The following is a 21258-nucleotide window of genomic DNA, read 5'->3' on the forward strand; positions in this document are numbered from 1 at the left end:
CCCTGGGGCCCGCCCCTGTCCACCGCCTATTGGCCGAGGAAGCGCGAAGACCGGCAACGATTGGCCCGGGGAGGCGCGGGGCGAGCGGGGTAGGCTGCGCGAGAGGCCGAGAGGGGGCGGCAGGCGATGGCGGCGGCGGCAGCGGCGGCGGGTGTGTTAGGCTGGTTGTTCGCCGCGCTCTGCCTGGGCAACGCCGCGGGGGACGCCGCGCCGGGCCCGCGAGTGCTGGGCTTCTGTCTGGAGGAGGATGGAGCGGCGGGCGCGGGGTGGGTACGCGGAGGGGCGGCGCGGGACACGCCGGACGCCACCTTCCTCCTGCGCCTCTTCGGCCCGGGCTTCGCCAACAGCTCTTGGTCCTGGGTGGCCCCCGAGGGGGCGGGCTGCCGGGAGGAGGCGGCCGCCCCCGCGGGCGAGTGGCGCGCGCTGCTGCGCTTGCGCCTGCGGACCGAGGCCGTGCGCCCGCACTCGGCGCTGCTGGCGGTGCGCGTGGAGCCGGGTGGCGGGGCGACCGAGGAGGCGGCGCCTCCCTGGGCTCTGGGCCTGGGGGCGGCCGGGCTGCTGGCGCTGGCAGCGTTGGCGCGCGGCCTGCAGCTGAGCGCGCTGGCGCTGGCGCCGGCGGAGGTGCAGGTGCTGCGCGAGAGCGGCTCGGAGGCGGAGCGTGCGGCGGCGCGGCGTTTGGAGCCCGCGCGGCGCTGGGCCGGCTGCGCCTTGGGCGCGCTGCTGCTGCTGGCCAGCCTGGCGCAGGCAGCGCTGGCGGTGCTGCTGTACCGCGCGGCCGGCCAGCGTGCGGTGCCTGCTGTGCTGGGCAGCGCGGGGCTCGTGTTCCTGGTGGGCGAGGTGGTGCCGGCCGCCGTGAGCGGTCGCTGGACGCTGGTGCTGGCGCCGCGCGCGCTCGGCCTCAGCCGCCTGGCCGTCCTGCTCACTCTGCCCGTGGCGCTGCCCGTGGGGCAGCTGCTGGAGCTGGCAGCGCGGCCCGGGCGGCTGCGGGAACGGGTGCTGGAGCTGGCGCGCGGCGGCGGCGACCCCTACAGCGATCTCAGCAAGGGCGTGCTGCGCTGCCGGACCGTGGAGGACGTGCTCACGCCCCTCGAAGACTGCTTCATGCTGGACGCCAGCACCGTGCTGGACTTCGGCGTCCTGGCCAGCATCATGCAGAGCGGCCACACGCGCATCCCCGTGTACGAGGAGGAGCGCTCCAACATCGTGGACATGCTCTACCTCAAGGACTTGGCCTTCGTGGATCCTGAAGACTGCACGCCGCTCAGCACCATCACTCGTTTCTACAACCATCCGCTCCACTTCGTCTTCAACGACACCAAGCTGGACGCTGTCCTGGAGGAGTTCAAGCGAGGTAACATCCCGGGCATGGTGCAGGGGACGCCTGTGCCAGTGCCCTCTCCCTGAAAAGGGATGGAGAGTTATGAAAGCCTTCAGGAAAGGGTCCCACCCCCGTGGCGTGCGGTGAGACTTCTAAGGTCCCTTTTCAAGACGGTATTGGCCTTGCAGGTTGGAATCACCTTTTGAAATACTTAAAGGCCATCCATCAGAGTGGGAGAAATCCTTTAGACAGCGAACACTTTAACCCCCGCGTCAGGATGGCACCCCTATACATATCCTATTTGCAGGGAGGGGTATGTCCGCTTGGCTCTAATCCCCCAGCTCTTCCCCTCTCCCAGAGCGTTTCTGTGTGCTTGTCTTTGTAGCAGGTCCAAATGTTTGGCTAGAAACTAGAAGAACACAGAGAAGAGGGTAGTCTCCAGGTATCTGGGACGTTGTGGCCCGCACACATGTAATATCAAATTGACTGAACGTGTGATGTTTCCTTCAGAGCGTTCTTAAGGTCTCTGGCTTTACTGCAGATAAGGGTATTTAGGTGTCAATCTCTTATCTGCAGTAAAGCCAGGGAAACTTACACTTTGCTTCCCCCAAAAGTAACTCCACGGATGCTGACTTAGTCTCCCTTTCTCTCGGCTCTGTCGCCCAGGCTGGAGTGCAGTGGCGCGTTCTCGGTTCACTGCAACCTTCGCCTCCCAGGTTCAAGCAATTCTCCTGCCTCAGCCTTCCGGGTAGCTGGGACTACAGGTGCACGCCACCATGCCCGGCTAATTTTTGTATTTTTAGTAGAGACGAGGTTTCACCACGTTGGCCAGGCTGGTCTTGAACTCCTAACCAGGTAATCCACTTGCCTCACTCTCCCAAAGTGCTGGGATTGCAGGCGTGAGCCACTGTACCTGGCCTTTTTTTTTTTTTTTTTTGCTTTTTAATCTCCTGTTCTTAAAAAATTTTATATAGAGACAGGGTGTCACTATTTTGCCCAGTCTGGTCTCAAACTCCTGGCCTCAAGTGATCCTCCCACCTTAGCCTCCCAAAGTGTTGGGATTACAGGCGTGAGCCACTGCACCCAGCCTAACCTACACTTTTCTATCTGTAAGGTTTCAAGTTCTCCCTTCACTCCACATTTTCATCCCTCCTTTCACTCTGTTTTATCTAAGCAGTTCGGAGATTGAAGGTAAAACCAATACTCCCCAGATATGAAGGTGTGGTTTCCTCTGTAGTCCTCCCCAGCGTCATCCTTAGGGGTGCTCCCCAGAGTTTGGTGCTCACACCTTGGCCAACAGCCATGCTTCTCACACCTGCACTCCTGTAGGGTGAGGGTGGGGGCACCCCAGGGTGGTGGATGGGCTTGACCCTAAAGGCTGTCTGCTGTGAGACGAAGAAGTGGCAAAGCCTCCTGGTATTTGTGGCAGGACGTCTCTGGCACTGTCTCACTGTCTGTGAGAGCCCCTGGCCTGTCGGTGCAGGAAGCCAGGCTTTGTGGTAATGATTGCTACTCCTGACTGAGCACTGCTATGTGCCAGGAGCTGATGGGCACTCTCTGTAATCTCGTCCCTTATTCCTTGCAGGAGGCCTGGGTGCTAAGTTACTGTCATGACTGTACCTCAGGAAGGGGTGGTGGGAGGCTTGGGTGGGCAGCTCTAACTATTCTCTTAGACTGTTGGGTGCTCCTGGCTGTGTCCCTAGAACATGGCCATGCCACCCTGCCCTGGGGAGGGAGCCTGGGCTTGGGTCCAGACAGAGCCTCGTGGTGGTAAGTACTCCATGTGGGCTGCCGCAGCCCGAGGCAGGGGTGGTTCTCCTGGTGTGGTGGCCAACAGTGCAACCCTGGACTCAACGGAGTAGGTTCCATCCTGCCCTTGCCTGCTCCCAGCCCCGGAAGGCTGCTCAGCCTCTTGTAGCGCAGGCTCCTCTGCTGCTAGTGATCAGAGTGGGTAAGTGCACCTGCGGCGGAGACTCATCAAGCACTTTGGCCAGTGCCTGGCATGCACGTGCTGTGTGCTTGGCGTTAGCAGGCTCTGCTGGTAGGTGAGCCGTTTGCCAGTCCGGGAGCAAGGGGTCAACCTGGAAGTGCAGATTTCCGTTTCTTCCAGGCAGGTCACCAGACTTCCTTCTTTTTAGGGAAAACGTGGAAGACTGTAGCTGTCCCTTTGGTGTTCTAAGCACTCGCGTTTCTAGATTCTTTAAGAAAACGCTCACTGTGGTGTCTGGCTTCAGCCAGCTGCTGCTTTCAACAGTTGAGCAGTCCCCAGGCAGAGATTTGGGGCAGTGGAGATGGAAGGGTTGCCCCGTTCAGAACTAAAGGCGACTTCCGTAGTTGGTCGTGATGCTCAGGATGAGGCTGGTGAAAGTGGTCTTTCGTTTTCCAAACCCTTAGGGTCAGGATCTTGGCTGCCGTGGTCTTGTCTTTCAGATGCGATGGATGAGCTTGGTCCAGGGTGGTTGGGGCTTCCACTTGGGGAAAAATCGAAAATGTTCATGTTCATTGGGAAGGAGCCTAGAGGCAGGATGTCCCCCGGCGGGGGGTGGGGGTAGGGTTGTGTGCTGTGTAAGGATCTTGGACTTGATCACCAGGGCCACGAGCATCAAGTAGCAGCATCAGTTTTTTGTTTTTTTTTTTTTTTTGAGACAGAGTCTCGCTCTGTCGCCCAGGCTGGAGTGCAGTGGTGCAATCTCCACTCACTGCAAGCTCCGCCGCCTCCCGGGTTCATGCCATTCTCCTGCCTCAGTCTCCCGAGAAGCTGGGACTACAGGTGCCCGCCACCACGCCCGGCTAATTTTTTTGTGTTTTAGTAGAGACGGGGTTTCACCATTTTCGCCAGGATGATCTCGATCTCCTGACCTCATGACCTGCCCGCCTCGGCCTCCCAAAGTGCTGGGATTATAGGCGTGAGCCACCGCGCCCGGCTAGCGTCAGTTATTTTTACAGATCAGTAATGATTGTGGAGACCAGCGGTGTGAGGGTTCCAGGTGAGAGGGGGTGATAACCTGAACAAGGTGCATGGCAGGCCTGGAGAGGAGCCCCAAGAGGGCAGCAGAGGTGGAATTAGGAAGATTGGTGTCTGGCAGCGGGGCTGTGCAACAAGGAGCAGCAGCTGAGGATGAGGCCCAGATTTCTGACCGTGTGGTGGCGGTGCGCCTTCACTAAGGGCCAGGCATGGGGAGCAGGTTTTGGCCATTGAATTTATGTCTGTGCAGTGTCCCAAGAGGCAAACTTCTAGCAGGCGGTTGATGTGAACTGCAAGCGGGAGGCAGAATGGGAGTGTCTCTCCAGTCACGGGAGGCAGGCAGAGAGCCTCAGCCTCCCAGGAGCACAGGTGTGTCCGGGGCAAGCAAAGCGCAGGAGAAGTTGGCCAGGAGGAGGCCAGACCAAGGAAGGAGGAGAGCCCGAGATGCGGAATGTCCTGGAAGCTAAGGGAAGAGACCCCTTTCCCAGGGAAGGGGAGTGACAGGAGAGGAGGCCAGCAAACAGGATACCGTTGACCTCTGCAAGAGCAGATTTGGTGCCACGGCAAGGGAGCCATTTGAGGAATGAATGAGGTGTGGAAAGGTACGAGAACCAATGTAGACAGCCCTCCACAGAGCGTGGCTGCAGAGAGCAGTGACCGGCAGAGGACTGGGGCAGGGGAGGAGGCCCTCTGCTGTTTGGTTTTAAGATGAGCAAGTGGAGCAGGTTCAGACTGAAATGCAGGTGGAAATGTAGCTAGGAAGGAAATCAGAAAGGCCGGGGTCCAGGCTGCTCCTGTTCTGGGCTGGGTGGCCTCCAGGCAGGTCACAAGCAGCCCGATGCAGGAGGATTTGGGGATGAGTGCCTCTGCTTGAAACGGACCTTTCTAAAAGCTGCCTGACAGCACGCTGAACAGGATCCCCTTGGAAGACAATGGGGGAGGTTTTTGGACCCTGGAAGTTGAATGAGGAGCTTTTTAATCCCCCTTGACTTCCCCGCTCCTGTGGTGAGTGAGGGCCATTCGTGGGCAGACTGGCCATGTCTCTCTGGTGACATCCCAGAGCTTTTTTCTCTGCTTCTCTAGTTCAGTGCAGTCCTTTGGCAAATATATTTTTTCCGTGTTAAAGTCCTTTTTGTCCTTCCTAACCTTCTTAGGCATTCCTCGGCTTAGGAACAAAGAACATATTGCAGCTTTTGTGGTGTGTGAAGTTTTAAAAATCGATTCCCTTCCCATCTCTCTGCCAAGCGTATGAGCCTCTGAATTTCCTGGAGCTGGAGTCCCTGCCATCTTGGCAGCTTTCATTCCAGCTCTTGTTTCTTTTGCTCCGTCTGCTAGGGAACTTAAGTCTGGGGGCGAGGTACCAGCAAGGCACCCCTCAGTCAGTGCCAACTTGAGATGACATGCTGATTGTTTTGTGCAGACGCACCAGGAAGAGTGAGTGCTTCGGAGCAGTAATAAATAACTTGGACAGCTGCTCCTTGACTTACAAATGGGGTTATGTCCTGATAAACCCACTGTACGTTGAAAATACCTTGTCAAAAATGTGTTTGATACATCTAATCTACCAAACAAAATAGTTCGGCCTGGCCCACCTTAAACATGCCCAGAACACTTACTTTAGCTTGCAGTTGGGCAAAGTCATCTAACACAAAGCTATTTTAAAATGAAGTGTTGAATATCTCATGTAATTTATTGATTGCTGTACTGAAAGTGAAAGCAGAATGGTTATATGTGTTTGAAGTACAGTTTCTGCTGAATATATACTGCTTTTGAACCACCAAATTTGAAAAATTGTAATTTGAACCATGGTTAAGTCAGGGACCTTAATGTACAAAAGAACGTTATTGGCCAGACGCGGTGGCTCAAGCCTGTAATCCCAGCACTTTGGGAGGCCGAGACGGGCGGATCACGAGGTCAGGAGATCGAGACCATCCTGGCTAACATGGTGAAACCCCGTCTCTACTAAAAAAAATACAAAAAAAAAAAAAACTAGCCGGGTGAGGTGGCAGGCGCCTGTAGTCCCAGCTACTTGGGAGGCTGAGGCAAGAGAATGGCATGAACCCGGGAGGCGGAGCTTGCAGTGAGCTGAGATCCGGCCACTGCACTCCAGCCTGGGTGACAGAGCGAGACTCCGTCTTAAAAAAAAAAAAAAAAAAAAAAAGAACATTATTGTTACTATTATTATTATTATTATTTTGAGATGGAGTCTTGCTCTATTGCCAGGCTGGAGTGCAGTGGCACAATCTCGGCTCACTGCAACCTCTGCTTCCTGGGTTCAAGTGATTCTCCTGCTTCAGCCTCCTGAGTAGCTGGGACTACAGGCGCACACCACCATGCCCAGCTAATTTTTTTGTGTTTTTAGTAGAGACAGAGTTTCACCATGTTGGCCAGGACAGTCTCTATCTCTTGACCTTGTGATCTGCCCACCTCGGCCTCCCAAAGTGCTGGGATTACAGGCGTGAGCCACCGCGCCTGGCCAAGAACGTTGTTATTATTATTTTTGAGACAGAGTCTTGCTCTGTCACCCGAGTTCGAGTGCAGTGATGTGATCGTGGCTCACTGTAGCCTCTGCCTCCTGGACTCAAGCAATCCTCCCACCTCAGCCTCCTGAGTAAGCTGGGGCCACAGGTGAGCACCACCATACCCAGCTAATTTTTAATTTTATGTAGTGATTGGGGTCTCCCTCTGTTGCCCAGGCTGGTCTCGAACTCCTGGCCTCAAGTGATCCTCCCAGCTCAGCCTCCCAAAGAGATGGGATTACAGGTGTGCGCCACCGTGCTCGGCCGCAGTCTCTGCTTTAAAGGAACCGAGCTCTGGTTTCCTGTCAGGAGCCAGATGATTGCCAGGATGCTGAAAAGAGTCTGAGCAGCTCCGACAGCGTGAGGAGTGTCAGCACGCTACTTTTGTCTTTCTCACAGTATTCATTCATTCACCCAGGTGCTTTAGAAAACAGAAGAGAGAGGGTGGATGAACTTACACTCCAGCTGTTATTAACATCATAGAAATTGGGCGTTATGAAAGGGTACTTTGGCATTGAAATAATTGGGATACCCTGGAGCCTGCTAACTAAAATTACACTTGAAGCTTTTCCAGGACTTTCTGCTTGATGTTGGCAAGACACACTGTCACAGCTGCTCGTGGCCCCGTGGAGCTGGCCCGCGGGTGGGCGTCGGTGTGCGTGGCCCCGTGGAGCTGGCCTACGGGCGGGCGTCGGTGTGCGTGGCCCCGTGGAGCTGGCGGGTGTCGGTGTGCGTGGCCCCGTGGAGCTGGCCCCCGGGCGGCCGTCGGTGTGCGTGGCCCCGTGGAGCTGGCCCGCGGGCGGGCGTTGGTGTGCGTGGCCCCGTGGAGCTGGCGGGCGTCGGTGTGCGTGGCCCCGTGGAGCTGGCCCGTGGGCGAGCGTCGGTGTGCGTGGCCCCGTGGAGCTGGCCCGTGGGCGGACGTCGGTGTGTGTGGCCCCGTGGAGCTGGCCTGCAGGCCGGCGTTGGTGTGAGTGGTTCTACTCTGGTGGCTCAGCACATGAGAGGTGACCTTGAGTCCCTCCTGCTGCCCTTGCTCTGTCCCCCTGCTGCCATCTTTGGCTGCCATCTAGACCCCCCAGACGTTCTTCTTGGGATTCAGTCACACAACCACTGTTCCGGGGGATCTTCCAGGGCCTGCTTTCTTCTGTTCGTGGTAGAGTCATCCCAGTGTGGCAGGAAATGGAGAGTCGTGTGCCTTGTTTTAGAGGGAAATGGAGAGTCGTGTGCCTTGTTCTCGAGAAGTCTGAAAGCAAAGGAGTGAGTCCCTCTCTGCAGGAAACCTGTCACAGGGGCTGGCTTCCTGGGAGAAGGGAGTCGAGATGAGGCCTCTCTGCGCTGAGGTGGCTGTTTAGATCCTGGGCTTTGGTGCTGGAATCCGAGGCATTAACCAAAACCACAAGTCGCGCGTGGCCTTCCTGGCCTGGCCTGACAGGTTTGTACTCTGGCGGGGCAGCCGTGGCCCACGCAGAGACGGCACCCAGCACAAGCACCGAGGGTTAGAAGGTGTCTAGAAATGCGGTTCAGAGGGCTGAGTGGCCATCTCCAGGGGCCCTAGCCTTTCCTCCTGGAAAGCGGGGAGATGACTCGTGTGGCCATTTCCAGCTTTTTGTCCAGGGGAATGCAAGCATCCTGGAGAACTGTGCTTTTTTAAATCAAGCTCACGGGATGTAAAGTATGATCCACACAACGTGAACTTGACTTTTTGATTTCCCAAGAGAGTCTTGAAGCAGGTCCCCCTCACAGGCAGGTCCAGGCCAGTTTCCCTCAGTGTTTCCGTTAGTGACAAAGGAGGGCCTGGCTGGATGACTTGCTCCCATCCCCTGTGCTGGCCCTGTGCAGCGCAGGCCGGCAGCCCCCTCCACCTGGGGCTGTGGTACCTAAAGGTGGAGTCTGAGTTGAGATGTGCTGTGAGCATAAAACACACCAGATTCAGAGAGTGCAAAATAGACGAAACGTCTGTGTTTATTTTTTGGATTGATGACATGTTGAAATGCTGTTTTGACTATATTGGGTTACTTACAATATAAAACTTAATTTTGTGTGTTTGTTTTGACTTTTCTAACGCAGCCGTTCAGATTTTAAATTACTTAGGTGGCTTGCGTTCTGGTTTTTTCAGACGGGTCTAAAGTAGTGTGGATGAAAAGCACTTACCTGACACAGTAAATTCCTGAAGCCTCCCCAGCATTCCCCAACACTGTGAGACTTGGGCTTTTTTCCAAGTTTACATTCCCTCACTAAGCAGACAAACCAAACAGGAAGCTAACCTGAGAAAGAAAGACAGGGTGAGGCGGAAGATCAGCCTGGTGCCTCCCCCTGCACAGCTTGACTCCTGAGTGGTCAGCTGCCACGCGTCTCATCCCCTGGTTCACAGACCCTAATGGGCAGCTCTAAGAATTAGGAAAACGAAAAGATACACAGACACACACACGCACACACATACACACAGTCTATCTATCTTTCTATCTCTTTTTCATTTCTATCATAAGGACAAGAAGGAGTTCACATTTACATAGGATGGACAGCATATATATTTACTGTAAAAAAAAAAAAAAAAAAAAAAAGAATTAGGAAAACCTCCCGAGGAGAGTCAGGCTGGGTGGCCTCACTCAGCCGCCCCGTGTGGACTGCCGCAGGAGAGCCTGCGTTTCCGGAGTCATGCCCTTGTTAGCCTGCATATGCAGGCTGGCTGCTGTGTGAGGCGCATGTGTTCTCGACTGGATGCTTGTCTGAACTGCATCCATGGCATGGAGGTGCGCAGACCTGGAGCTGGATCCCAGCTCGGCCACCTCTGCCTGGGGGGCCTGTGCAGATGAGCAAGCATGAGCCCAGGGCTTCATTTTCAACCCGTGTGAAAATAAGGCCAGTCCTCATAGTCATGCTGGGTGTCTTAAGTAAAAACCTAGAAAAGAGTCGGGCTCTGTGCCTGACCCGCTGTAGGAACATGAACATTAGCCACGTCCTTTTGGTGGGCCCCGAGGGAGATGAATCAAAATGCGGGGGCCCAGCAAGCTGTTCCATGAGTGTCCTCCGCCCACAGGGAAGTCCCACCTGGCCATCGTGCAGAAGGTGAACAACGAGGGTGAGGGCGACCCCTTCTACGAGGTCCTGGGCCTGGTCACCCTGGAGGACGTGATCGAGGAGATCATCAGGTCCGAGATCCTGGACGAGTCTGAAGACTACCGTGAGTCCAGACTCTTGGCAGTTACGTCTCCGCTGGGCCCGCGCACTTCCCCAGGTGTATGTTGCGTCCGAGGCCAGTGGGCCTCTGTGCTGCTGAAACCCAGCAAGATCCACAGCCAGGCCCCTTCTCAGCCCTGCCTGGGCGCTGGCAGGGAGCCGCCTTGCAGGAGGGCTCGCCTGGGGCTCCGTTAGCAGCAGTCCTGTTAGATTCCTCCATTACTGAGAGAGCTCTGCCCTTCATGGGCCTTTCCCAGCCTTCTGTCTCCCGAGGTGCTTTTGTTTTTGCAGGTTCTTTTGTACATTACAGAAATGTCCTCTGAAAGAACCCATTCTTTGCCATGAAGAAAGTCTTCCCGGCTGGACGCAGTGGCTCACGCCTGTAATCCCAGCTCTTTGGGAGGCCGAGGCGGGCAGATCACGAGGTTGGGAGTTCAAGACCAGCCTGGCCAATATGGTGAAACTCTGTCTCTACTAAAAATACAAACATTAGCTGGGCGTGGTGGCGTATGCCTGTAGTCCCAGATACTCAGGAGGCTGAGGCAGAAGAATCGCTTGAACCCAGGAGGCAGAGGTTGCAGTGAGTCGAGATCATGCCACTGTACTCCAGGCTGAGACACTGGGAGGGGGTGGAAATAAGTCTTCCCAAAGCAGCTGATCCCGGGCCCTTGATTTCGTGGTAAAAGTGTCTGCCTGTTAGGTTGGTGGCTGAGGTCTGCAGAGCTGCACAGAGCCTGCGCTTCATGGCCGGGCCCCCTGTCCCGCATGCTTCCAGAAATACTGCTTTACTCGTGTCAATTTTCAAACATAGCATTTCTGGTTCCATTCCTGAGACTGCCACAGGCCTGGGGTCTCCAGGTTAATTGCGGCCCTTTTGCACTGGTCATCCTTGAATACATGCTTTCTAGTGAGAAGTTTCTCAGTGGCCAGAGAGGCCTGTTACTATTTTTTAATTTTTAATTTTTTTTTTTTTTTGAGATGGTCTTGCTCTGTCATCTAGGCTGGAGTGCAGTGGTGCAGTCATGGCTCACTGCAGCCTCAACTTCCCAGGCTCGAGCTTTCCTCCCACCGCAGCCTCCTGAGCAGTTGGGACTGCAGGCGCATGCCACCACACCTGTCTAATTATTTTATTTTTTGTAACGACACGGTCTCCCTGTTGCCAGGCTGGTGGTGAACTTCTGGCCTTAAGTGATCCTCCCGCCTCGGCCTCCTGAAGTGCTGGGGTTACAGGTGTGAATCACTACATCTGGCCTAAATTAAAATAAAATTGAGTCCACGTCCAGTGACCTATCAGGGATGCCTGTTGTTTTATAAGAGCTGCTTTGTTATCATATCAGCGTTCTCTTCAGCCAGCTCCAAGGCAGGGAGCCACCCCTCGCTCTGTGTGGTTGGGGTGGGAGCAGGCCCCGTGGAGGGAGTGGTGCTGAAGACATGTCCCTGGGGCTCTGATGCTGCTCCGTCGAGGACCCCCTGGCCTCAGTAGGAAGGAGCAGGCAATGCAGTCCCTTGGTGTGGTGGTGTTGACTGACAGGTGGCTGATGCCTGAGCGCGCCCTCTTCTTCCATCTTAGGAGACACTGTGGTGAGGAGGAAGCCTGCTTCTCTGATGGCCCCTCTCAAGCGGAAGGAGGAGTTCTCCTTGTTCAAGGGGTCTGATGATGAATATAAAGTAAAAATCTCGCCTCAGCTGCTCTTGGCCACCCAGCGCTTCCTGTCCCGAGGTGAGGCGGGAGGGTGGTCCGCGCCCCCTGCTCTCTTCACCGTCCTGTGGGTCAGGAGGCCGCCCAGGGCCGACACTGACTCTGCTCCCCGCTCCTAGCAAGCGGCGCGTCTTGAGGACTTGTGTGTTCTCTGCAGCCCTGCCAGCATCCTGGGTCATGGGAGAGACAGCTCCTCTCTGCCAGACAACCAACAGCTGGGCCAGGCCAGCGCCACACCTGGTGCGCCACAGCCAGGGGCCTCAGCTCTCAGCTGCGCGGGTGTGGGGTGCCCTGCCCAGTTCTTTTTTTTTTTTTTTTTTAAAAAAGACAGGGTCTCGCTCTGTCAGCCAGGCTGCAGTGCAGTGGCACGATCTTGGCTCACCGCAACCTCCGCCTCCCGGGTTCAAGCGATTCTCCTGCCTCAGCCTCCCAGGTAGCTGGGCTTACAGGCGTGCATCACCACGCCCGGCTCATTTTTGTATTTTTAGTAGAGGCTGGATTTTGCCATGTTGGTCAGGCTGGTCTCGAACTTCTGACCGCAGGTGATCCACCTGCCTCAGCCTCCCGAAGTGCTGGGATTGCAGGCGTGAGCCACCGCACCTGGCCCCTGCCCAATTCTCTTGTGTTGAGGTGTGGGGGCAGCTGCTGACAGGCCACCCAGGAGAGCCCTGCGGGGCAGAATAACTTTTAAGTTGCCTGCAGCGTTGGGTGTGGTTCCACCGGCCACTAGGCCCCAGTGGACACTGTCCCTTTTCCCTCCGGGCAGAAGTGGATGTGTTCAGCCCACTGCGCGTCTCGGAGAAGGTCCTGCTGCACCTGCTGAAGCATCCCAGCGTCAACCAGGAAGTGAGGTTTGACGAGAGCAACCGCCTGGCCGCGCACCACTACCTCTACCAGCGCAGCCAGCCGGTGGATTACTTCATTCTCATCCTGCAGGTAGCTGTGCGTCCAGGCCTGGAGCCCCTCCTGCCTCCTCAGGCCAGGGCAGGGTCTAGGAGAAGAGGGGAGCAGGGGCGTGCAGATACGCACCCTCCCGCCCCGAACAGTTGAGGTGGTGGGTTTCTCCTTCCGCTGTCTTCTGACGGGAAAGGTGATCTGGCCGCACCTGTTTCTCTCCTTGCCACTCCTCCCAGGGCAGGGTTGAAGTGGAGATCGGGAAGGAGGGTCTGAAGTTCGAGAATGGGGCCTTCACGTACTATGGAGTGTCGGCGCTAACCGTGCCATCCTCAGGTAAGCCGTGGCCCTGCTGGTGCTGAGGGTCAGGGTTGAGGCTGCAGAGCCTGTCTCCCATTGTCGCTTGGGCCCTCAGTGCCCCTCCTCGCCTTCCTTCCACCTGAGCCCACCGCCCCACGAGGTGGTGTGGCCCCTGGGCTTCCGGGCGGGAGGGCAGCATTCTTCCTCGCTCGACTTTGCGGCTCGCTCCACCCCTGCAAACCCTCTCCTGCCTGTGCTCATTCTCCTCTCCCTGCTTCCCAGGCACATCGCCTCTCCAGGGCGATTGGTGGGGTGGCTCTTCGAAGCTGTGCAGTTGTCCCCTCCAGGGGAGGGGGCTCCCAGCTGCCAGCACTGGCTTCTGCCATCACTGATTGTTCCTTCGATAGTTCACCAGTCCCCGGTGTCCTCGCTCCAGCCCATCCGCCATGACCTGCAGCCCGACCCAGGTGACGGCACGCGTTCATCTGCGTATTGTCCCGACTACACCGTGAGGGCGCTCTCCGACCTGCAGCTCATCAAGGTGACTGCCTGGGCTGCTCGTGCGTGCTGACTTTAGCCGACTTTGTGTCACTGGGGGCTAGATCAGCTGGTCTGAGACGGCCCGGAGCAGGGCCTTCCGCTCATCCTGAGGGACACAGACCTTTGCACCCAGTTTCCCTGCGAGATCTTAAAAACACTTGACTCAGTTGCTCTTCCCTTAACTCGCTTAAACTTGTGCCTCTGCCCTCTTCTGGCATGGCGTGACCTTTCTTGCCTACCTTCTGCGTCTCGCTTCACCAGTGGGGTCTGCCAGTAACACTGTCATCCTCCAGGTTACGCGGCTGCAGTACCTCAACGCACTCCTGGCTACCCGAGCTCAGAACCTGCCACAGTCCCCTGAGAACACCGACCTGCAGGTTATGCCAGGCAGCCAGACCAGGCTCCTTGGTGAGAAGACCACCACAGCGGCAGGTGAGCGCCGAGTGGCACACTGTGCGCGGTGTCTGGACCCAAGGGCCGTGAGCTCACACACACAGACTTGCACTTTCGCCGCCCCACCCTGCCCTCTGTCTTTTTTCTCTCTTTTCTCCGCATCCTTTTCCCTTCTTGTTTTTCTTTTTTTTTTTTTTTTGAGATGGAGTCTTACTCTGTTGCTCTGTTGCCCAGGCTGGAGTACGACGGTGTGATCTCGGCTCACTGCAACCTCTGGCTCCTGGGTTCAAGCAATTCTCCTGTCTCAGACTCCTGAGTAGCTGGGATTACAGGCGTGAGCCACCATGCCTGGCCAATTTTTGTATTTTTAGTAGAGATGGGGTTTCACCATGTTGGCCAGGCTGGTCTTGAACTCGTGACCTCAGATGATCCACCTGCCTCAGCTTCCCAAAGTGCTGGGATTATAGGCATGAGCCACTGTGCCCAACCCCCTTCTTGCTTTTTTTTTTTTTTTAATTCTTCATTATTCAACTTGAACTTCTTGCTATTTTTAATAGCATGGATGACGCCAAACTATAGACTAACTGGTATTTAAAGTAGAGTATAGTAAGTCAATATTTTCTCTCAAGGATCTCTTAGAATGGATTGACTTAATCAGAGAATTGTTGGGAAGTGGGAATAAGTTTTAGTTCAGACACTCTTTTGGCCATTTAAGATTAAGCTTAGGTCACTTGGAGTCAGCAGTGGCCCTGGCTTAGAGGGTGTGTGGCTGGCAGACACCATCCTAGACACTAGAAGGACATTTGTGAGGAGTTTGGCCAGTTCATACTAATATTTAAGCGTGGCCCATCCAGGGCTCCACTGCGAGCGGGAAGATTGTGTTGGAAGAAATTTTGCAAATGGAACTAGAGGTTGTGGGATGTGAAACCCCATCCCCCCACTGCAAGGAGGGAGGTGAAAGAGTCTGAAGTGTAGGCTGTGGGTAGGAGTGGTGAAGGGTTTCTTGTTCTTGTTTTTCGAGAAGATACTTTATTTATTTATTTTTTTTTTTGAGACGGAGTCTGGCTCTGTCGCCCAGGCTGGAGTGCAGTGGCCGGATCTCAGCTCACTGCAAGCTCCGCCCCCCGGGTTTACACCATTCTCCTGCCTCAGCCTCCCGAGTAGCTAGGACTACAGGCGCCCGCCGCCTCGCCCGGCTAGTTTTTTGTATTTTTTTAGTAGAGATGGGGTTTCACCGTGTTCGCCAGGATGGTCTCGATCTCCTGACCTCGTGATCCGCCCGTCTCGGCCTCCCAAAGTGCTGGGATTACAGGCTTGAGCCACCGCGCCCGGCCTGAAGATACTTTAATTCTGATTGCGTTCCTAACGCTGGGGTCAGATCTGCCTGAACGTGAGGTTCCTGGAAGAGCCGGTGGGGCTTCCGGAGAGGCTGTGGAGGGAGCTACGGGCTTGCTTCCTCCCACCCCCACCTGCCCCACCGTGAGGAAGATAAGCTCTTACCAACGCTTCCCCCGCCAGGGCACTGCGCTAGGAGCTTCCATGTCTGACTCTGCTAACCTCCCTGTGGCCGGAGGGGCGCTAGCTCTTCTGCCCGTTCTACAGGGCAGGAAGGAGAGCCAGAGAGAAGGCCCAGGCACTCTGACCTGCTTCCTGTAGGCCTCCCATGGAGCCGCTCTGGCTACTCAGACCCACACTTGAGAGCACAAACATGTTTTTCTAATAGTCCTTTCTGAATTGTGAGGTGACGTGCAGGGGAGGGAAATCCCACCCTGGGCCACGTGGATGCCTTAGCCCCTGGGGGCTCCAGATCCAGGTGCTGGCAAAAAGGCAGCAGGGGAGGCCGTGCTGCTTCAGTCTTGGATCTGAGGATGGGCTGCATCTCTTTCTAAAGAGATCCCTCTAAGGATGGTGCCGCACCTTCTGTTCAGAGATAAGATCTTGCCATGTTGCCCAGGCTGGCCTCATACTGGGGACTCAGGTGATCCTCCTGCCTCAGCCTCCGAAGGAGCTGGATGAGCAGCTAGTGCCCCACCTTCTAGGGTTGCTGAAGCTTGACCCATGGTGATGGTTTCTTATTGTATGGGGTGCCCCTTCTACTGAAGTTCATACTGTCCCATCACACTGGAGTCTCAGAGGCCAGGGCGGTGTGCTTTTCACAATGTGAGCCTTTTGGTTTTGGTTTTCCCACGTGAGCCTTTCTGGCTCACTGCCACCCAGACTGCACATGTTGTATCGAAGATACAGACCTAATCCCAGAATAGTGCTTTTCCCGTCATTGCATCATATATACCCAGAGATTTTTAAAAAATCTTCACGGGGCCGTCCTGTAAGAGAAGAGTTTATAGTGGCTTTGTGGGGCATTTCCTCTTGGTAATGGATTATTATTCTCTAGACACAATGTTGGTTATTTTCACCCAAGTACAACCTGACAGTTGCTCCAGTGAGGCTGACCTTCTCTTTCTGTTTCTTGCCTGAACTCGGCTTGTCCTGCGTTTTGTCCTGTGAGCTTGGCACTTCACTGTCCGGAGGAGCGTAGGGCCGCTGCACACCTGGAGATTTCGGTGGGGTGCTGCTTAAATCGTGCAGATGAGAACCAGTTTCTGGGGACCTTGGCACTAGACGCCCAACAGAGAAGTGCCTTTTTTGAGACTTGGAAGACACAATAATTTTAAATTGCCTACAGCAGGGTTTGGCAAATGGTGCAAGGGTCACATCTGGCCAGCAGCCTATTTTTGAGAATGAAGTTTTGTGAGAACCCACACATCGGTTTGTGGATTGCTGTGGCTGCCTTTGAGTTACAGCAGTGGAGCTGAGTAGCTGTGACAGAGACCATATAACCTACAAAAACTAGAAATATCGGCCTTTTACAGAAAGAGTTGTCTGACCCCTGGCCTACCATTTCAAACCCTGGGTAGGTCCTCCGCATCAGTTCTCCGTGGAACTGTATCGTCGAGGGTAGGTCCTCCGCGTCAGTTCTCCGTGGAACTGTTGTCGCCGAGGGTAGGTCCTCCGCGTCAGTTCTCCATGGAACTGTATGGCCGAGGGAAAGGCGGCCCCCATGCTGTGCAGCCCTCCATGCTGTGCTCCCGGCTTCCTCAGCCGGCCGTCCTGAGCCAGGCTGTGGGGCAGTGCAGCGCCAGCACTGCGGCTGCCGGCTCCCCCTTGGCTTCCCCTGCTTGGGGCATCAGCCCTCTCCATGGTGCTGCCCGGAGCCAAGAGGCACAGCCATTTCTGCTCAATAGCTTCTCCTCTTCTTTCTCTCTCTGCTCTCTTTAGCCTTCCCAGTAGACCTTTCCCTCTTTGGCACAGTTGGAAACTGCAGTTGATAAATGACTGTGGACTAGTGCGCGTTTTTTGTTTTCAGAGCACACCCAAGGTAAATATCTTCCCTCTCCCTGCCCCTTCACTTTCCTCTCCTGGCCCTTCAGCTGTGGGAGGAGCAGAGCCCTCGGCTCCCCAGGCTGGGGGCCTTTTTTCTCCAGGGGTGCGGGGTGGGCGCTCCCTTCCATTCTTCTGGAAGACAGGAGGGGTCACGAGACTCTTCCACTGTGGAAAATGGTGCTTCCTTCCAGCACGGGGTGCTGTATTGTCCCGGGAAGGTGCCTCTTGTTCAGTATAATGACCTGGGACCCCCTGGGGCCAGAAATCCACAGCCCCAGCTTCCCCCATGTCCCAGGGAAGGCATCTGTTGGCTGACCATCTGCTAACCGATCGCTCCCGGCTCTGCTCTGATACCTCCCAAGGCCTCCTGAAGCCCCCGTCTTAGCTGCCCCTTCCTGTCCACAGAGGATTTGGCACTTGGTTTTGGCAGGTCCCTTTACCAGCTTTGATGTGAATTTTCCTTCCCTTGTCTTCTGTAGGGTCCAGCCACAGCAGGCCCGGCATCCCGGTGGAAGGCAGCCCCGGGCGGAACCCAGGTGTCTAACTGCTCACTAGGCAGCCCCAGATCTGGGGAACAGATGAGCACGTGGGGAGCTGGAGTGAGCTGAGCAGAAGCTTCGTGCCCGCCTGCCCCCATCCCCTCCAGGCCACGTTTTAGATGGCCCTTGTAGATGCGGGTCCTGGGTGTCCTCAGAACTAGACATCAGTGCCTGGATCCTTCAGCCGGTCCTGCCCTCCTTTAGGAGACAGGAGTCACCAGGGCACAGCCCTCCAGGCCCGCGTCAGGAAGGAACGAAAGGAATGCCATCATCTCTAGTCCCCAGGGCCCAGCCTTCCCCTTCTCCCCCGAGGCTGGGACCGTGTGGCGTATTCAGATTCAGACCTCTTCGGGCCGAGCCACCTTGTGAGTGCAGTTACTGCCTTTATGTGGCCGTGACCTGTACTCGTTTGCTTTTAATTTGCCAACCTATCGCTGCTGGCAGCACTTTTCGAGCAGGCCAAGTGCACCCATTTTGGCTGGGGGTTCAAATCGATGGCCTTGTCCATGGCGTCCTTTCTGGCTTCCCTAACGGTGTCATGTTTCAGAGCATGTGCCCCAGCCTTTCCCATGTGCCAAACCAGAAGCTCCACTGCCCGAAGGCTGTCCCTGTAGCCCTGCACCGTCCCTGGAGGCTGCTCTTCTGACCCTGAGAGCTGGCCTAGTGGTGCTGAGGGCTCCTTTCTGCTTCTCTGCCCACCTGCTGAGTTGCCACTCACAGCGTTGTCAGTTCCTGTGTTCTGAGAAGAGGTCACGCCTGGGAGGAAGGGATCGTCATGCTGCATCGAATCCTCTCTCCGCTGTGTGGCCCCGGGAGCGTAGCTGCCTGTTGCACCTGCTCCACACCTCTCCACGGCCTCCCCGCAGGTGCTGTGTGGTGTGATGTGCAGAGAGCAGCGAGGGAGGCTTTAGGAACCAGGTGGATCCTCTTTAAAAAAAAAAATCAGTTTTTATTACATCTCTAGAACATTTCAAGTCTTTTCGTTTGTTTCTGTTCCTAGCTATGGGGTTTTAGAGAAGTGGGAACTGGAAGGCATTTGTCTTTTTCTTCTAATTTACTACATTTTCCTTCCGTAGTTCTTCAGCTGTGTGGAAATGGGCATCACAAGGACACAGGATCATAGATTGGGTAGGGAGGGAGGAGGATTTCTGGAACTTTTCTCAAAGGAATTTGGACCCTTAAAAATGGGACTGAAGGTCAAAAGAACAGTGGTATGCTTGCTTAGAAATTGTCCTCAAGGAGTCAACTGTGAGAGCAAGCCCGGTTTGGAAACAGATGCATTAAAATCCTGTCTCCAGAACAGTATTTTTTTGTTTGTTTGAGACGGAGTCTCACTCTCTTGCCCAGGCTGGAGTGCAGTGGTGCGATCTTGGCCCACTGCAACCTCCACCTCCCAGGTTCAAGCCATTCTCCTGTTTCAGCCCCCTGAGTAGCTGGGATTACAGGTGTCCACCACCACACCCGGCTAAGTTTTGTATTTTTAGTAGAGACAGGGTTTCACCATGTTGGCCAGGCTGATCTCGAACTGACCTCAGGTGATCTGCCCGCCTTGGCCTCCTAAAGTGCTGGGATTACAGGCGTGAGCTAAGAACAGTGATTCTTAACCTTGGCTGCACATCAGAATCACCTGGTATTAAAAATACCTGGACCTGCCACCAAAGCTTGTGATTTAATCAGAGTCTGGGCATCAGAGTTTGCAATTTTTTATTTATTTTATTTTTTATTTTTATTTTTTGAGACAAGATCTTGCTCTGTCACCCAGACTGGAGTGCAGTGGTGTGATTACAGCTTGCTGCAGCCTCGACCTCCCTGGTTCAGGCCATCCTGCCACCTCAACCTCCTGAGTAGCTGGGACTGCAGGTATGCACCACCACACCCAGCTAATTCTCTTAATCTTTTGTAGAGCTAGGGTCTCATTATGTTGCCTGGGCTAGTCTCGAACTCCTAGGCTCAAGCCATCCTCCTGCCTCGGCCTCCCAAAGTGTTGAGGTTATAGGCGTGAGCCACCATGCCCAGATTCACAGAAGAGGTTCATACACCTTTCACCGAGGTTCCCTTAATGTTAACATCTTACATATAACCTTGGTACATTTAACAAAACTAAAAAATTAACATTGGTGCAATCGTACTATTAGAGTTTATTTGGATTTTGCCATTTTTCCCCAATGTCCTTTTTCTGCTGTAGCAGCCAATCCAGGATGTCATGCTGCACTTAGAGCTGTTGCTTTCTTTTTTCCTAACTTTATATTTTGAACTAATTTCAGAATATAGGAAGTTGTAAAGATAAGGGCCTCATGCAGCCTTCATCTGGTTTCCCTCAGTGGTTACATCTTACGTGATTGTAATGCAGTATTCCAAGCAAAACTTTGACACTGGTGCAGTGTGGGTGGACAGTCCCAAATCATGTGTCATATGTACATCTGTGTAACTACCACTGCAATCACGATAAAGAAATCCCATCCCCACAAGGATCTCCCTTCCCGCCACCCCTAACTCCTGGCAACCACTAATCGTTCCGTCTCTTATTTTGTCATGTCAAGAATGTTGTATAAATGGGAGCATAGTGTGTAAGCACTTGGGATTGTCTTTTTTTTTTTTTTGAGACAGAGTCTGGCTCTGTCGCCCAGGCTGGAGTGCAGTGGCGCGATCTCAGCTCACTGCAAGCTCCGCCTCCCGGGTTCCCGCCATACTCCTGCCTCAGCCTCCCGAGCAGCTGGGACTACAGGTGCCGCCACCTCGCCCGGCTAGTTTTTTGTATTTTTAGTAGAGACGGGGTTTCACCGTGTTAGCCAGGATGGTCTCGATCTCCTGACCTCGTGATCCTCCTGCCTCAGCCTCCCAGAGTGCTGGGATTACAGGCGTGAGCCGCCGCGCCTGGTGGGATTGTCTTTTTCACTCGGTGTCCTCGGAGATCATCCAGCGTTGCATGTGTGTGTTCACAGTTTGCTCCTTTTTGTTGCTGAGTGGTATTGCGTGGTGTACACATTGGTCCCGTGAAGGACACCTGGGATGTTTCCAGTTTGGGGCTATTCCAAATAAAGCTGCTACGACTGTTGATGTACAGGTTTCTGTGTAAAGATTAGTTTTCCAGGAGTGTAAATGCTTGGCCATAGGGTTGTTGCATGTTTCGTTTTTTAAACCATCAAACTCTTACGTCCTCACCAGCAACCTAGGACAGTCAGTTTCCCCGAATCCTCCGCAGCACTTGGTGGTGTCGTGTTTTTACTTCAGCCGTTCCGACAGGTGTGTCGTGATGCCTCACGGTGGTTTTTCATTTGCGTTTCCCAGTGATGGACACCTCCCGTGTTCCCCTGCAGTGGAATATCCCTGTCTTTCACCCTTTTCTGATTGGATTGTTTTTTCTGTTGAGTTCTGAGAGTTGTTTTGAGATTGCTTTATGGGATTTTTGGTTTGCATTGGTCTGTAGCTTATCTTTTTCATCCCTACCCCCCCTTTTTTTTTCTGAGACAGAGTCTCACTTTGTCACCCAGGGTGGAGTGCAGTGCCACAGTCTTGGCTCGCTGTGTACTTGA

General features: G+C 54.7%; 1 protein-coding gene across 7 annotated transcripts; it reads left to right on the forward strand.

The window, feature by feature from the left end:
• The first annotated feature begins 91 nt into the window (after positions 1–91).
• Positions 92–20779, forward strand: CNNM3 (cyclin and CBS domain divalent metal cation transport mediator 3). Of its 7 annotated transcripts, none has more exons than XR_006691548.3 (9): positions 92–1351; positions 9840–10037; positions 11550–11699; positions 12445–12614; positions 12812–12908; positions 13280–13413; positions 13706–13844; positions 17082–17181; positions 17666–19025. XR_006691548.3 is itself a non-coding variant. In XM_045368801.3 (8 exons), exons 1-8 carry the CDS (start codon positions 127–129, stop codon positions 17728–17730), a joined length of 2178 nt encoding a protein of 725 aa, XP_045224736.2. In that variant the 5' UTR covers positions 92–126; the 3' UTR covers positions 17731–20779. The 7 variants fall into 7 exon arrangements, 3 of the variants coding, with proteins under 3 accessions (XP_045224736.2, XP_045224738.2, XP_065382682.1); XR_012421901.1 differs by having other exon boundaries at positions 9840–9983; XR_010580300.2 differs by having other exon boundaries at positions 13309–13413; positions 17666–18699.
• The last annotated feature ends 479 nt before the right edge of the window (positions 20780–21258 follow it).

Source organism: Macaca fascicularis, chromosome 13, assembly GCF_037993035.2.
Source record: "Macaca fascicularis isolate 582-1 chromosome 13, T2T-MFA8v1.1".
Lineage (NCBI taxonomy): Eukaryota > Metazoa > Chordata > Mammalia > Primates > Cercopithecidae > Macaca > Macaca fascicularis.